Source organism: Zea mays, chromosome 8, assembly GCF_902167145.1.
Source record: "Zea mays cultivar B73 chromosome 8, Zm-B73-REFERENCE-NAM-5.0, whole genome shotgun sequence".
NCBI lineage: Eukaryota > Viridiplantae > Streptophyta > Magnoliopsida > Poales > Poaceae > Zea > Zea mays.
Window position 1 is genome coordinate 179561833 of NC_050103.1, and position 17989 is coordinate 179579821.

At 44.3% G+C, this 17989-nt stretch overlaps 1 protein-coding gene across 1 annotated transcript; it reads right to left on the bottom strand.

The window, feature by feature from the left end:
- Window positions 1-152: 152 nt before the first annotated feature.
- Window positions 153-5889, bottom strand: LOC100217003 (uncharacterized). The gene is made up of 10 exons (NM_001346842.1): window positions 5440-5889; window positions 5123-5309; window positions 4682-4809; window positions 4469-4581; window positions 4266-4389; window positions 3647-3796; window positions 3389-3544; window positions 1884-1963; window positions 1751-1800; window positions 153-607 (listed from the first exon to the last, which is right to left on the bottom strand). The coding sequence occupies exons 1-10, from the start codon at window positions 5830-5832 to the stop codon at window positions 441-443; spliced, it is 1548 nt and encodes a 515-aa protein (NP_001333771.1). The 5' UTR covers window positions 5833-5889; the 3' UTR covers window positions 153-440.
- Between the last annotated feature and the right edge of the window lie 12100 nt (window positions 5890-17989).

Genomic DNA, 17989 nt, shown 5'->3' on the forward strand with positions numbered 1-17989 from the left:
TAACTTGCGTGATTGACGGAGCGCGTGGGCGAGAGGACGTTGGAGGCAGAACACGGTGCACGGGGTGTGCACGCCTACACTACAGGCTTATAGAGTAGTAGAGATGTACACGTACATAGAGCATTATGTTATTTACAGCGGCACATGCACGTGATATCAAGCCTCTAGAGCACCTGCTGACCGCCACCACCACTGCGAAAGAGTCGTTACGTTATCCAGTGTTTTCCTCACCTCATCAGCCAAGTACATGTCCCATTTGATACACAGACCAAATGCTACTGATATGGCACATGATGCAGGAGCGGACCCGATCATCAACATGAAGATCTTCCTTCTCCATGACGCAGCACTGCAGCAGCATTAACGGTGGTTGGCACTTGCAGCAGGGCCCTCTTATTTCTGAGACCAAGCATTTGAGTTATTAGCCAGGGTGCGGTTCCTCAGTATGAAGAGGAGCCCTTCACAGCTACAGGCTGGAAGAGTGCTCCTCCAGCCCCGTAGTAATCCCATAGCCAGCCAGATATGATCTCCAGCTCTGATTCTCTCAGGGCCACCAGCCAATCCGGGTCATCTGGAGTTGCCGGGCGCAGATCGATGTGATGTGCTCCTGCGTGCAAGTCAAAACCAAGCTTTCAAACAAAAACATACTTAAGGTACAACTATTCCGGTGCGGCTCAACATTTGCCTCACAAAAACATGGCCGGTTATGACATACTCCCTCGGTGAAGAAAGCAATTTTAAATCTAACTAAACCTAGAAAAAAAAAGCAATTAATTATGGAATGCATTCCATAGTAAACCTACCAGTAGATGTAAATTTTGATATTGTTTTCTGTAAACATTTGTTTTATGTAAACATAGTGGAACATAAGAAAAACTTTGACTTGTTCCAAACCTATGATGCATCCTTTTAGGATGAAGTAAATATTTACACCACAAAATTCAAGCGTAACAAAATGTTGTATATTGAAGGAACCACTATTTTACTCTACAATCAATTTACTCTTTCTTTTCCTGGTAAAAAAAGGTGGATTGAGCACCCCAAGAGTACTCATGATCTATTCAAACTTAGAGCATCTCGCTCTATTTTAAAATATAGGGCTCAACTCATGAAAAACAGCTCTAACAGTGTCTTATTTTACATTTTTTATAAAAAACATAGAGCATGCCATGAAGTGACCCAAACATACTACACATCATATTAGTGTCCTATCCTTGTTTTCTACACCATTCTCAATATTTTCTTTCCTAATGATATAGTTTACTTCCTAAAATACATGATTTATGGCTTAACTGTTGGAGCTTAGATTGTTTTTAGTACCCTAAACATATTAAATATGTAGTATTTTTATTTTTGGGGCACAATTTTGAGGAACTTTGTTGGAGATGTGTGTACAAGTTTACCTACAAACTATCTACAAGGTGCCGTTTGATTTATAAAATGCAACGTAAATGGTAATGGTACTGATTCACGCTCAAGTACCAACGGTAATAAGTTTGAATATACCGGTATCACTTTCTAGTGTGGTATTCAATTAAGGTTGGATTTAAACAAACATGATTTAACGTTATCAGTTATCCATTACGTTACAAATATGCGAACCAAAGAGCACCTTAGTCCTAAAATTAAAGTAGGAAAAACTAACAGATTGCATAAGTATGGATTTAATGTAGACATAATGGTGACTGAAAATGGACACAATATGGAATGCATAAACAGTACTGAGGCTATAATGGAGACAGCACAATACCTAATGGAGCCACAATAGCAACGACACTCTCAGATATATTCTTCAGGACACTGCATTGTTCGTATGGAAGTAAAATCAAGGCAATGGAATGGCTGAGATCAGATAAATTAGAAGACAAAAGTAATGTTTTCACCCTCCGCCACTCCATGGGTCAAGAAGTCCGTTGAAGAATATGATGTTACTACCAAAATTTTCCAGGACCTTAGTGATATTCTGGAGGAAAAAACAATCAATTAGACAAAGTCATTCAACTCTCCAACAAATTATGTTCAACCAAAATAATAAAATAACTCGGCAGGCATTTGCACAACAGAACCAGCGTAGCAAAATTATAGCAATATCATAGCATGTCTATAAGGTTCATGTGTCAGCTCAAGTCAAAAGCCACAGGAGACGAATTAAATAAGGTAAAAAGAGGGAATGTATATTGTATGCTAAATAAGGCACTTAAACAAAGCCATGTTCTCTTCTTAAACAAATAACACACAACTCTGCTGCGTCGTTCGAAAAAACAAGGCCCCGTTTAGCACGGCTCCTAATGGCTCTTGCTCTATGCTACAGTATCAGATGAGTAAGAACTGGCAACAACAACAACACAACCTTTTGTCCCAAGCAAGTTGGGATAGACTAGAGTGAAACCCATAAAAAACAAGGATAGGAAAAAAGAAACAACACCGAAAGGGTAAAAGAAAGACGGTAGAGTTAAGGATAAACAAAAAAAAGAGACAAAAGATCATAGTTTAGGCACATTGATTGCTAGTCTCCAAGCACACCTATCCTTAGCTAATTTCTTGGAGATATTCCACTCCTTAAGATCTCTCTTAGCCACCCTGTCCCAAGTCATTTTAGGTCGATCCCTACCTCTTTGTACATTATCGACCCACTCTAAATCCCCTCTACACATTGGTGCCTCATAAGGTCTCTTTTGGACATGTCCAAACCATCTCAACCGATATAAGAGTCGGCGAAGAAAAAATATGACTTCATCAACTCCTAGTTTATTTTGAGGAGATAAAAACAACTTCCTGCTACATGACATGGAGGAGCTGGAGCTGAAGCTGCACCAAATAGGACATAAATTTTTTCAATACCAAGAACAAGAACGCCATAAGGCCATCTCCAGCGGAGCGTGGATATGAGCGTGCAAAACATTGTTTTGCACTGTAGATTACACTGTTTACATAATGGAGTTTAAAATAGGGAGTGGGATAGAGGGTAGAATAGGGAGACTGCTAGAGATAGCCTAAGAAGGTGACTAAAATATTTTCATTGAAGACATTAGCAGTATTTGTCCAAGTTTAGAGTTTAATGTCTAGGGTAATAGGATAAACATCACTAACATGTTCTCATCTAAACAAGATTCATATATGTGTACATGTGTGTGTATGCATGTGTATACATATGTTATTTGTATAATTACTAAAGATCACTCAATAATTAGTGTGAAATGATTGGGCGATCTTCAATAATTATACTTTGGTGACGCTTTACCTAAGGTGACGAATAGTGCTACCCTATGTATATATTTCTCATTCAAGAAAGACGTTATTAAAGAAACAAGCTGGGAAGAAAATCAAAAGAGCCTGTTTGCTCAATGATATCATAATACTGGAACCCCTGAACGTGACAATAGCTTACATGCCCACCAAATTCTGTTGTAATCCACTTAGGCCTTGGCCTGACACCATAGCTTTTGATGCAATCCTCAGCATAGGAAGCGTAGTCAAATTTATAAGGTGGATACATGCTCCTTTGTTCACTGTAAGACATTGGCATTACCATCTCGGTACAAGCCTGTTTTAAGCAAGAATGAACCATAAGCCACACAATATAGTAGCACACCCTATCAAAGGAAACCATTGCATAGCAACATATTAAAAACTGTTGTTTCAGGACCTGCCAGTCCCATCCACCCATTCCATGGGGGTCATCATTTAGATCAAAGCAGTCAACAGTGCCAGTATAATTGTAGTATACATTTACTCCTGCATATATACGTTCCAGAGTACCAGTACCCTTAGGTTGACTGTCGATATTTCTGCATACCTGAAACAGAGAAAGGACAATCTAGTAAGCAGTGGTAGTATTAATAAAACACATGATGCCTACAGAATGTAAAAGGCAGCTCACAATAACACGGTTCTCATGATTGCAATGTTGACATGTCACGATTATTGGCCTATTGGGACAGGATGTTGTGAACAATGCAATGGAATAGTAACATATTCAGGAATGTTACTGAAAGTTACTTATTTATTATTGTTTTCAGCAGAAACATGAAGGACAGGTCTGACACAGTGGTGAGAAACCTTTTCACTGAGCCAAAGGTTTTGTGTTCAATGCAGCCTCTCTGCAAAAATGCAGGGATAAGACTTGCCTCACTTAATCGGTTATTCTTTCCCCATACCCCAGTGATGTGGGAGCTGCCAGCACTGGGTCCGTCCTTTTTCTTTGAGAAGAAGCATACACAGAAATGTGCAGTACGATGTATGGAAATTGATGTTTAAGGACTAACTTCTTTAATAGGATTGGCTGGCAAAGGCATGAGAAATTCTGATGGAAGTGGGTAATCCACCATGGCCAGATAACTGTACGCTGAGCTCAACCAATCTGAAAGGTCTCCACTTGTTTTCAGGGTCCTGCCAAAAAATGCAAACTACTATTAAGAAGAGCTCAGTGTAAAAGGCAAAGAATGAATAGTTTATGGAGATGACTCACTGGCAAAGGTGGAACGTTTTACTTAGTTTCAGAAGACCATCTTGCTCGTTTGCTTGGTCATCTAATTCTTTCCAGGAGTCTTTTATTGTAAGAAAACAACTTAAACTTTCCCTCTAAACACAAACACACAGAAAAAAATGTGTCAGATTAGTCGAATGGTTGATAAAGAATGATAGAAACAACAAAAAAGGCACAAGGCAGTAAAATACATACCCTAAAATCATCAGATACGAGATCATAGAATATAGTAGAAGGAACAATGTCCTCAAACTGCAGGATCGGAGCTGATGATGCGAGAGCCCCAATAGCAATATGGGGATATTTGAGTCTCATCCAAGCAGCTAGCACTACACAATCAATGACATTAGTAGCAGCACATGATTCAAATTTCAATCACAATGAGTGTTAAGCCACTATCATATCAGAACCAAGAAAATAAAATTGGAATGCAGGTTGGCATTGAAATAAGGAACAATTGGATCTATACCATTAAAAGATCCAAACTTTAGATATATACCATGGACCTCACATGTCATTGACTCATGTGGACTCACATGTAAGTGAGATAGTAATGGTATGGATCCAAAGTGGTGATCTTTTAATGGTATGGATCCAAATTTCCCTTGAAATAATGGAGTCGAAGACGGCTCTTACTTCCACCGTATGAGCCCCCAAAGAGCACAACGGGGCTGCCCTCTGCCGATAGGTTCCTCTTGAGGTCAGTGAGCAGCACAGCAAAGTCAGCAAGCGCCTGCTCGGCCGTGAGATACGCCAGGGACTTGGAGTCGCTGTACGCCTTGGCTTTGCTACCGAAAGGCATGGACTCTCCGTAGTAGCGATGCTGCAGCACACAAGCGAGCGGCCACCGCTCGCACCATAAACAATACAGCGTTTCAAACGGAAAGTTTTTAAAACGAAGAAGAGACACGAGTACGACTACGAGACGAGTGAGGCCGCGGAAGAACGATTGCCTCGGCGAAGACGACGAGGGCGGCGAAGCGTGGGGCGGCCTCCCAGACGAGGCCGGAGTTGGCGGCGAACCAGGCGATGTCGCCCTCGTTGCCGCAGTAGAAGAAGATGGGGCCGCCGGGTCCAGCCCACCCACCGCCGCGGCCCACCAGGTACCGCTGCTGGAAGAACGCAGCCGCCTCGTCCTCGTCCTCGTCCCCGACCCCTGGAAAGCTGAAGTGGTCCAGCCGCTGCCGGAAGTATCGCGTCTCGTACTCGTAGTCTCCCACCCCATTAGCTCCCGGCCGCGAGCGGGGTTGGGGCCTCGGGAAGCGGGGTGGTGCCAAGGACCACGCGGCCGCGGGGAGGAGGCCGACGAGTAAGAGAGCGAGGATGCGGCGGAGCGGATGCATCATCGAGGTGAGGTGTTGCCTGTGCAGGAGTCGACAGTCGTCGAGTCGTTCGTCGGACGGTCTGAGTGGGGGACCGGTGGGTTGGGGGGCTTCTGACGTGGTGCGTGACGTGTACGCACGCTCGCTGCCGCGCACGTCGACATACGCAATGGGCCTTGATCTGTGTCACGGGCGTCATGTTATTTGGGCTCAGCATGGATCGGAGGACACGGGTTGGGATATCGCTCCGATCAGCATAAACTCAAAGTCCAGCTGACAATACGTTTGGATCCGTAATTTTACGACGTGTTTGGATTGCAGCATCATGTAGCCCAGAGTCAAATCATCCGTCATGGGTTGGAGATCAGAAAGACGAGGTCATCCGATATTTTTTCAAGGAACCAGCTTGACCGTCAACTTACGCCTGCGGAGAAGGCTACGAAGGATGGCTTGACGACGGATGGATTTACCTCATGACACAAACCAAACAGAACATCCAGATTCGGACTTAGGTTCGGATGATTCCGTATGAGTTCATTCGTCAATCCAAACGTGTCGTTAGTAGCTCATACAAACATATTATAAACTTTTAGCGACACGAGACAGACAAATTTTTATGATTTATGGATCTAAAAGGTTAGTTTCGAGTCAAATAAATGCATACAAATCACCATTTACCTAAAAAAAGGCCGCAAACACTTTATAGGTCTACATATTTTATCATCTGAAGGAACAGTGTGAATCTACCAAATTGATTTCATATAAATCTCTACTAACTATTAAGGGGGCAGTGTAGACTGCCCCCGCCTGCGAATCCCACCCGCCACTCCGCCTCCCCCGCGGCGAATCCCGCGCCTCCCCCACCGTAGAACCCGCCTCCACCCGCGAATCGCCCGCCGCGCCTTCACCCGCGAATCACTCGCCGCTGCTCCATCTCCGTGAACCGCCCAAGCGAAATGCCCGCTGCCATCTGCGAAACGCCCGCCGCGATTCGCCCGCCAGCCATGCGGTGAAGATGTCGGGGCGCGGCAAGGGCGGGAAGGGCCTGGGCAAGGGCGGCGCGCTGCGCCACCGGAAGGTGCTCCGCGATAACATCCAGGGGATCACGAATCCGGCAATCCAGCGGCTGGCGCGCAGGGGCGGCGTGAAGCGCATCTCCGGGCTCATCTACGAGGAGACCCGCGGCGTCCTCAAGATCTTCCTGGAGCAAGGCTGTTGGTTTAGGGGTTCTTCGCGCGCGCATCCGGCCAGGCCTCCAAGGTCGGTGGCCATGGCTCAGTGTCGCCATCACCTCCTCCTCATGGTTATTGCTGCTCCGGTAAGACCTTACTTTCTTCTTGATTGTTTCCTCTTTCCCTTTCGATGTGTCTTCACCTGCCCCTGAAAGTGATGCCCATCTCTCGTGTCGTGTCCCGTCTCAGCGGCAGGCGAGAGCCATGGGGAAGCCTTTGCTGTCCCCATGGATGTCGTGTTGCCCCACTACCTGCGAGTCCAGCAAGCCGACCACCAGGTTGTGTACCAAATATCCTCATACAAGCTCTATTTAGTAGGGAAAGAGGAACCAACGAATCTGCTTAGATTTGTTTTAGCATTGAACGTCATGCTTGGAAGATCATTGCATAACCATGACAAATGCACTCTAGGGTTCGGCCCAGTCCACACCACTGGACCAATAATATTCTTCTCGTGGAATTCTTGTACCCTATATAGTATTGAAAGGGAATTAGGCTTACACCTACTTCCTAATTGATTTTGGTGGTTGAATTGCCCAACACAAATAATTGGACTAACTAGTTTGCTTTAGTCTATAAGTTCTACGGGTACCAAAGGTTCACAATAAGTCAATAAAAAGACCAAAGTTGGGTTCAAAGATAGTGAGCAAAAGGCATCCCGAAAGGCCCCATGGTCTGGCGCACCGGACTGTCCGGTGTGCCACCGGACAGTGTCCGGTGCACCACCGGTCAGTGTCCGGTGCACCAGGGGACTTCAAGCTGAACTCTTCACCTTCGGGAAAATCTAGAGGCGCTCCGCTATAATTCATCGGACTGTCCGGTGTACACCGGACAGTGTCCGGTGCTCCAAGGAAGAGCGACTCTGAACTCGCCAGCTTCGGGAATTCGCTCCGCTATAATTCACCGGACTGTCCGGTGTACACCGGACTGTCCGGTGTGCCAGCGGAGCAACGGCTACCTCGCGCCAACGGTCACCTGCAGACGCATTAAATGCGCGCCAGAAGCGCGCAGAAGTCAGGCACGCGCGAAGTTGCGCACCGGACACTCTACTGTTCATGTCCGGTGCACCAACGGACATCCAGGCGGGCCCAGCAGTCAGAGCTCCAACGGTCGGAACCCAACGGTTTGGTGACGTGGCTGGCGCACCGGACACTGTCCGGTGTACACCGGACTGTCCGGTGCACCATACGACAGACAGCCTCCACCAAACGGCTAGTTTGGTGGTTGGGGCTATAAATACCCCCAACCACCCCACATTCAAATCATCCAAGTTTTCCACCTTCCAACTACTTACAAGAGCTCTAGCATTCAATTCTAGACACACCCAAGTGATCAAATCCTCTCCCAATTCCACAAAAGCTTTAGTGACTAGTGAGAGTGATTTGTCGTGTTCATTTGAGCTCTTGCGCTTGGATTGCTTTCTCTCTTTCATTCTTTCTTGTGATCAATACTCAATTGTAACCGAGGCAAGAGACACCAATTGTGTGGTGGTTCTTGCGGGGAAGTTTTGTTCCCGGTTGATTTGAGAAGAGAAAGCTCACTCGGTCCGAGGGACCGTTTGAGAGAGGGAAGGGGTTGAAAAAGACCCGGCCTTTGTGGCCTCCTCAACGGGGAGTAGGTTTGCGAGAACCGAACCTCGGTAAAACAAATCCTTGTGTCTCACTTCATTATTCGCTTGCGATTTGTTTTCACGCCCTCTCGCGGACTCGATTATATTTCTAACGCTAACCCGGCTTGTAGTTGTGATTAACTCTGTAAATTTCAGTTTCGCCCTATTCACCCCCCCCCCCTCTAGGCGACTTTCAATTGGTATCGGAGTCCGGTGCTTCATTAGAGCCTAACCGCTCGAAGTGATGTCGGGAGATCACACCAAGAGGGAGATGGAGACCGGCGACAAGCCCACTACGAGTCACGGGAGCACTTCATCGGAAGAGTCCCGCACCAAGAGGAAGGAGAAGAAGAAGGACTCCTCCAACAAAGGAAAGGGGAAGGAGAAGAAATCTTCTTCCCACAAGTCGCATCGGAGAGGCGACAAGCACAAGAGGATGAGGAAAGTGGTCTACTACGAGACCGACTCTTCATCACCATCGACCTCCGACTCCGATGCGCCGTCCGTAACTTCTAAGCGCCAAGAGCGTAAGAAGTATAGTAAGATCCCCCTACGCTACCCTCGCATTCCTAAACATACACCTTTACTCTCCGTCCCATTAGGCAAACCACCAACTTTTGATGGTGAAGATTATGCTAGGTGGAGTGATTTAATGCGATTTCATCTAACCTCACTCCACAAAAGTATATGGGATGTTGTTGAGTTTGGTGTACAGGTACCATCCGTAGGGGATGAAGACTATAATGTGGATGAAGTGGCCCAAATCGAGCACTTCAACTCCCAAGCCACAACCATACTCCTCGCCTCTCTAAGTAGGGAGGAGTACAACAAGGTGCAAGGATTGAAGAGCGCCAAGGAAGTTTGGGACGTGCTCAAGACCGCGCACGAGGGTGATGAACTCACCAAGATCACCAAGCGGGAAACGGTCGAGGGGGAGCTCGGTCGCTTCCGTCTTTGCCAAGGGGAGGAGCCACAAGATATGTACAACCGGCTCAAAACCTTGGTGAATCAAGTGTGCAACCTGGGGAGCAAAAAGTGGGATGACCACGAGGTGGTTAAGGTTATTTTTAGATCACTTATTTTCCTTAACCCTACTCAAGTTCAATTAATTCGTGGTAATCCTAGATATACACTAATGACTCCCGAGGAAGTAATCGGGAATTTTGTGAGTTTTGAATTTATGATCAAGGGCTCACGGAAGATCAACGAGCTTGACGGTCCTTCTACATCCGAAGCTCAACCAGTCGCATTCAAAGCGACGGAGGAGAAGAAGGAGGAGTCTACACCGAGTAGAACACCCATCGACGCCTCCAAGCTCGACAACGAGGAAATGGCGCTTGTCATCAAAAGCTTTTGCCAAATCCTCAAGCAAAGGAGGGGGAAAGATTACAAGCCCCGCTCCAAGAAGGTTTGCTACAAGTGTGGTAAGCCCGGTCACTTTATTGCAAACTGTCCTATATCTAGTGACAGTGACAGGGGCGACGACAAGAAGGGGAGAAGAAAGGAGAAGAAGAGGTACTACAAGAAGAAGGGCGGCGATGCCCATGTTTGTCGCGAGTGGGACTCCGACGAAAGCTCTAGCGACTCCTCCGACGACGAGGACGCCGCCAACATCGCCGTCACCAAGGGACTTCTCTTCCCCAACGTCGTCCACAAGTGCCTCATGGCAAAGGACGGCAAAAGAAAGAAGGTTAAATCCAAATCCTCCTCTAAATATGAGTCCTCTAGTGATGATAATGCTAGTGATGAGGAAGATAACTTGCGTACCCTCTTTGCCGACCTCAACATGCAACAAAAGAAAAAACTAAATGAGCTAATTAGTGCCATCCATGAGAAGGATGATCTCTTGGACTCCCAAGAGGACTTCCTTATTAAGGAAAACAAAAAGCATGTTAAGGTTAAAAATGCTTATGCTCTACAAGTTGAAAAATATGAAAATTTGTCTAGTGAGCTAAGCACTTGCCATGAGACCATTGACAACCTTAGAAATGAGAATGCTAATTTGTTAGCTAAGGTTGATTCACATGTTTGTAATATTTCAACTCCCAATTCTAGAGATGATAATGTTGATTTACTTGCTAGGATTGATGAGTTGAATGTTTCTCTTGCTAGCCTTAAAAATAAGAATGAAAAATTGATTGCTAAGGCTAAAGATTTTGATGTTTGCAATGTTACAATTTCCGATCTTAGAGATAAAAATGATATATTACGTGCTAAGATTGTTAAACTTAATTCTTGCAAACCCTCTACATCTACCATTGAGCATGTCACTATTTGTACTAGATGTAGAGATATTGATGTTGATGCTATTCATGATCACATGGCTTTAATTAAACAACAAAATGATCATATAGCAATATTAGATGCTAAAATTGCCGAGCATAACTTAGAAAATGAAAAATTTAAATTTGCTAGAAGTATACTCTATAATGGGAGACGCCCTGGCATTAAGGATGGCATTGGCTTCCAAAGGGGAGACAATGTCAAACTCAGTGCCCCTCTTAAAAGATTGTCTAATTTTGTTAAGGGCAAGACTCCCATGCCTCAGGATAACGAGGGTTACATTTTGTACCCTGCCGGTTATCCCGAGAGCAAGATTAGGAGAATTCATTCTAGGAAGTCTCACTCTGGCCTTAACCATGCTTTTATGTATAAGGGTGAGGCATCTAGTTCTAGGCAACCAACCCGTGCTAAGTTGCCTAAGAAGAGAACTCCTAATGCATCAAATGATCATGACATTTCATTCAAAACTTTTGATGCATCATATGTGCTTACTAACAAATTCGGCAAGGTAGTTGCCAAGTTTGTTGGGGGCAAACACAAGGGATCAAAGACTTGTGTTTGGGTACCCAAAGTTCTTGTTTCTAATGCCAAAGGACCCAAAACCGTTTGGGTACCTAAAGTCAAGAACTAAACTTGTTTTGTAGGTTTATGCATCCGGGGGCTCAAGTTGGATCATCGACAGCGGGTGCACAAACCACGTGACAGGAGAGAAGAGGATGTTCTCCTCATATGAGAAAAACCAAGATCCCCAACGAGCTATCACATTCGGGGATGGAAATCAAGGTTTGGTCAAAGGTTTGGGTAAAATTGCTATTTCTCCTGACCATTCCATTTCCAATGTTTTTCTTGTTGATTCATTAGATTACAATTTGCTTTCCGTTTCGCAATTATGTCAAATGGGTTACAACTGTCTATTTACTGATGTAGGTGTCACTGTCTTTAGAAGAAGTGATGATTCAATAGCATTTAAGGGAGTGTTAGAGGGTCAGCTATACTTGGTAGATTTTGATAGAGCTGAACTCGACACTTGCTTAATTGCTAAGACTAACTTGGGTTGGCTCTGGCACCGCCGACTAGCCCATGTTGAAATGAAGAACCTTCACAAGCTTCTAAAGGGTGAACACATTTTAGGACTAACAAATGTTCATTTTGAGAAAGACAGGGTTTGTAGCGCATGCCAAGCAGGGAAGCAAGTTGGTGTCCACCATCCACACAAGAACATCATGACGACTGACAGGCCACTGGAGCTCCTACACATGGATCTATTCGGCCCGATTGCTTACATAAGCATCGGCGGGAGTAAGTACTGTCTAGTTATTGTGGATGATTATTCTCGCTTCACTTGGGTATTCTTTTTGCAGGAAAAATCTCAAACCCAAGATACCTTAAAGGGATTCTTGAGACAGGCTCAAAATGAGTTCGGCTTAAGGATCAAGAAAATTAGAAGCGACAACGGAACGGAGTTTAAGAACTCACAAATCGAAGGCTTCCTTGAGGAGGAGGGCATCAAGCATGAGTTCTCTTCTCCCTACATGCCACAACAAAATGGTGTAGTGGAGAGGAAAAATAGAACTCTATTGGACATGGCAAGGACCATGCTTGATGAATACAAGACTTCGGATCGGTTTTGGGCCGAGGCGGTCAACACCGCCTGCTACGCCATCAACCGGCTGTATCTACACCGAATCCTCAAGAAGACATCATATGAACTCCTAACCGGTAAAAAGCCCAATATTTCATATTTTAGAGTCTTTGGTAGCAAATGCTTTATACTTGTTAAAAGAGGTAGAAAATCTAAATTTGCTCCTAAGACTGTAGAAGGCTTTTTACTAGGATATGATTCAAACACAAGGGCATATAGAGTCTTTAACAAGTCCTCGGGACTAGTTTAAGTTTCTTGTGACGTTGTGTTTGATGAGACTAACGGCTCTCAAGTAGAGCAAGTTGATCTTGATGAGATAGGTGAAGAAGAGGCTCCGTGCATCGCACTAAGGAACATGTCCATTGGGGATGTGTGTCCTAAGGAATCCGAAGAGCCTCCAAATGCACAAGATCAACCATCCTCCTCCACGCAAGCATCTCCACTAACTCAAAATGAGGATGAGGCTCAAAATGATGAAGGAGAAGTTCAAGAAAATGAGCCACCTCAAGATGACGGCAATGATCAAGGGGGAGATGCAAATAATCAAGACAAGGAGGATGAAGAACCAAGACCGCCACACCCAAGAGTCCACCAAGCAATCCAACGAGATCACCCTGTCGACACCATTCTCGGCGACATTCATAAGGGGGTAACCACTAGATCTCGTGTTGCACATTTTTGTGAGCATTACTCTTTTGTTTCCTCTATTGAGCCACACAAGGTAGAGGAAGCACTTCAAGATTCGGATTGGGTGGTGGCGATGCAAGAAGAGCTCAACAACTTCACGAGGAACGAGGTATGGCATTTAGTTCCACGTCCTAACCAAAATGTTGTAGGAACCAAATGGGTCTTCCGCAACAAGCAAGATGAGCATGGTGTGGTGACAAGGAACAAAGCTCGACTTGTGGCCAAGGGATACTCCCAAGTCGAAGGTTTGGATTTCGGTGAAACCTATGCACCCGTAGCTAGGCTTGAGTCAATTCGTATATTATTAGCCTATGCTACTTACCATGGCTTCAAGCTTTATCAAATGGACGTGAAGAGTGCCTTCCTCAATGGACCAATCAAGGAAGAGGTCTATGTTGAGCAACCTCCCGGTTTTGAAGATCGTGAGTACCCTAACCATGTCTATAAACTCTCTAAGGCGCTTTATGGGCTCAAGCAAGCCCCAAGAGCATGGTATGAATGCCTAAGAGATTTTCTTATAGCTAATGGCTTCAAAGTCGGAAAGGCCGATCCTACTTTATTTACTAAAACTCTTGACAAAGATTTGTTTGTATGCCAAATTTATGTTGATGATATCATATTTGGGTCTACTAACGAATCTACATGTGAGGAATTTAGTAGGATCATGACATAAAAATTCGAGATGTCTATGATGGGGGAGTTGAAGTACTTCTTAGGATTTCAAGTGAAGCAACTCCAAGAGGGCACCTTCATTAGCCAAACGAAGTATACTCAAGACATTTTAAGCAAGTTTGGGATGAAGGATGCCAAGCCCATCAAGACACCCATGGGAACCAATGGGCATCTCGACCTCGACACGGGAGGTAAATCCGTCGATCAAAAGGTATACCGGTCGATGATTGGGTCTTTACTCTACTTATGTGCATCTCGACCGGACATTATGCTTTCCGTATGCATGCGTGCAAGATTCCAAGCCGACCCTAAGGAAGCTCACCTTACGGCCGTAAAACGAATCTTGAGATATTTGGCTTATACTCCTAAGTTTGGGCTTTGGTATCCACGGGGATCCACATTCGATTTAATTGGTTATTCCGATGCAGATTGGGCGGGGTGTAAGATTTATAGAAAGAGCACATCGGGGACTTGCCAGTTTTTGGGAAGATCCTTGGTGTCTTGGGCTTCAAAGAAGCAAAATTCCGTAGCTCTTTCTACCGCCGAAGCCGAGTATATTGCCGCAGGCCATTATTGCACGCAATTACTTTGGATGAGGCAAACCCTGCGGGACTATGGTTACAAATTAACCAAAGTTCCTTTGCTATGTGATAATGAGAGTGCAATCCGCATGGCGGATAATCCCGTTGAACATAGCCGCACTAAACACATAGCCATTCGGTATCATTTTCTTAGGGATCACCAACAAAAGGGAGATATCGAGATCGAGATTGCATATATTAACACTAAAGATCAATTAGCCGATATCTTTACCAAGCCACTAGATGAACAAACTTTTAACAAACTTAGGCATGAGCTAAATATTCTTGATTCGCGCAATTTCTTTTGCTAATTTGCACACATAGCTCATAAGTATACCTTTGATCGTATCTCTTTTATATGCTATGACTAATGTGTTTTCAAGTATATTTCAAACCAAGTCATAGGTGTATTGAAAGGGAATTGGAGTCTTCGGCAAAGACAAAGGCTTCCACTCCACTCCATAACTCATCCTTCGCCGTCACTCCGAGCAACTCTCCGCCTTTGGTATAATCTTCACTCATTTATTTATGGCCAAAGGAGGAGACAGTAATTCAAAGGGCTCTAATGACTCCGTTTTTGGCGATTCATGCCAAAGGGGGAGAAAATGCTAGCCCAAAGCAAAAAGACCGCACCACCACCAATTTCAAAATTTTAGTCTTTCAATTTGATTTTAAAAGAAGTATTTTCAAAATTGGTATTTTACTTGTGATATAATTTCAAATTGGTATACCCTCTTCAAAAATTAATAGCAAAACCCTCTTGAACACTAAGAGGAGAATTTCATTAAGGGGGAGTTTTGTTTAGTCAAAGGAAAAGCATTTGAAACAGAGGGAGTAAATCTCAAATCTAGTAAATGCTTCTCAAAATTCTTATTCATTTACCTTTGACTATTTGCAAAAGACTTTGAAAAGATTTTCCAAAACATTTGCAAAAACAAAACATGTGGTGCAAGCGTGGTCCAATATATTGAGAATATAAAGAAACAATCCATGCATATCATATAAAGTTTTATTGACTCAATTCTAAGTAACCTTTGCACTTACAAATTTGCAAACTAGTTCAATTCTGCACTTTTATATTTGCTTTGGTTTGTATTGGCATCAATCACCAAAAAGGGGGAGATTGAAAGGGAATTAGGCTTACACCTATTTCCTAATTGATTTTGGTGGTTGAATTGCCCAACACAAATAATTGGACTAACTAGTTTGCTCTAGTCTATAAGTTCTACAGGTACCAAAGGTTCACAATAAGTCAATAAAAAGACCAAAGTTGGGTTCAAAGATAGTGAGCTAAAGGTATCCCGAAAGGCCCCCTGGTCTGGCGCACCGGACTGTCCGGTGTGCCATCGGATAGTGTCGGTGCACCGCCGGTCAGTGTCTGGTGCACCAGGGGACTTCAAGCTGAACTCTTCATCTTCGAGAAAATCTAGAGGCGCTCCGCTATAATTCACCGGACTGTCCGGTGTACACCGGACAGTGTCCGGTGCTCCAAGGAAGAGCGACTCTGAACTCGCCAGCTTCAGGAATTCGCTCCGCTATAATTCACTGGACTGTCCGTTGTACACCGGACTGTCCGGTGTGCCAGCGGAGCAATGGCTACCTCGCGGCAACGGTCACCTGCAGACGCATTAAATGCGCGCCAGAAGCACGCAGAAGTCAGGCACGCGCGAAGTGGCACACCGGACACTCTACTGTTCATGTCCGGTGCGCCAACGGACATCCAGACGGGCCCAGCAGTCAGAGCTCCAACGGTCGGAACCCAATGGTTTGGTGACGTGGCTGGCGCACCGGACACTGTCCGGTGTACACCGGACTGTCCGGTGCACCATACGACAGACAGCCTCCACCAAACGGCTAGTTTGGTGGTTGGGGCTATAAATACCCCCAACCACCCCACATTCAAATCATCCAAGTTTTCCACCTTCCAACTACTTACAAGAGCCCTAGCATTCAATTCTAGACACACCCAAGTGATCAAATCCTCTCCCAATTCCACAAAAGCTTTAGTGACTAGTGAGAGTGATTTGCCGTGTTCATTTGAGCTCTTGCGCTTGGATTGCTTTCTCTCTTTCATTCTTTCTTGTGATCAATACTCAATTGTAACCGAGGCAAGAGACACCAATTGTGTGGTGGTCCTTGCGGGGAAGTTTTGTTCCCGGTTGATTTGAGAAGAGAAAGCTCACTCGGTCCGAGGGACCGTTTGAGAGAGGGAAGGGGTTGAAAAAGACCCGGCCTTTGTGGCCTCCTCAACGGGGAGTAGGTTTGCGAGAACCGAACCTCGGTAAAACAAATCCTTGTGTCTCACTTCATTATTCGCTTGCGATTTGTTTTCACGCCCTCTCGCGGACTCGATTATATTTCTAACGCTAACCCGGCTTGTAGTTGTGATTAACTCTGTAAATTTCAGTTTCGCCCTATTCACCCCCCCTCTAGGCGACTTTCAAGTATCCACTGTTTTACATGTGTTCACGGGGCTGATTATGATTCCAGCTTCTGTTGACCCAACCCAGGAAAATGCTATAGCTGCACTGCAAATACTATAGTCTTGTGGTATGTATTGTGTTTCTTACCATGTCCGTACTTTGACATAATGCATTGTCTTTACTATGCCAATTTGGTTATAGAACTGTCATTTTATGTTTTTAGGAACACTATCGATAGAGCCTAAGCCACAAAAACCAACAGACCAACACACACAAGTAAGCTACTTACATAGGAATGAATTAGCAAAATACCCTAAAGGATTCAGAAACACTTAGACTTGTTTCTCTAGCAGGCATGACTAGGATGTTGCAATTACGTTTGCTTTTCTACAGAAGTATGGTTTTACAAGTAATATAATTTTTCAAATGTGCATACATTGTCAACAATTTTCTGTGAGTGAAGTTTATGAGTTTAACAGTTTTTTCTAAAATTATCTTTTTCTCGTATCAAATTACATAAGAGAATTCAAGATTAATGTTGAGTGCAACCATGCTACTCTATCTAGACACTGGTAAGGTCTTCTTTTGCCTACCTAACTTCAGTTGTATAATAGCTTAAAGAACTGCATGTTAAACTTGCAGCTGTCACCATGAACTAGAAAATGCATGGATTAATAGGCTGCTTGTAAATATTGATGCAAACACTGTGGATGATATACAGAATAGGCAGATTTTTTATGCTACACAAACTCCAGAGGTTAGTAGATCTATTATGCTGTTTGTAAAATTTTTCATTCATGATTTCTGTAAATTGCTCTTCTTATGCATTGACATATCACCTTTTTTACTGATAGGATTTGTTTACATGGTTTCAGCATCTGGCGGTAAAGTTGTTTATTATTTTCATACCTACAATCTGAATGACCTTATTGTGCCTGTGTATTTGTTGCTACCGCAACATTGACTGTGCCTAGATTTCATTCCCTGTGCATTTAAGTGTCTTATTGGAATGCTTTTGATATTTGACTGTTGTAGTATCTTTGCTACCATGC

Bases quoted from the DNA above. Each gene is read 5' to 3' on its own strand.
- LOC100217003 (NM_001346842.1), bottom strand. From the start codon at position 5,832: ATGATGCATCCGCTCCGCCGCATCCTCGCTCTCTTACTCGTCGGCCTC. The intron at 5,310-5,439 runs GCAATCGTTCTT...TGTGTGCTGCAG, and splicing joins CCCTCGTCGTCTTCGCCGAG to CATCGCTACTACGGAGAGTC. The intron at 3,797-4,265 runs GTTAGTCCTTAA...TCTCTGTTTCAG, and splicing joins CAGCCAATCCTATTAAAGAA to GTATGCAGAAATATCGACAG.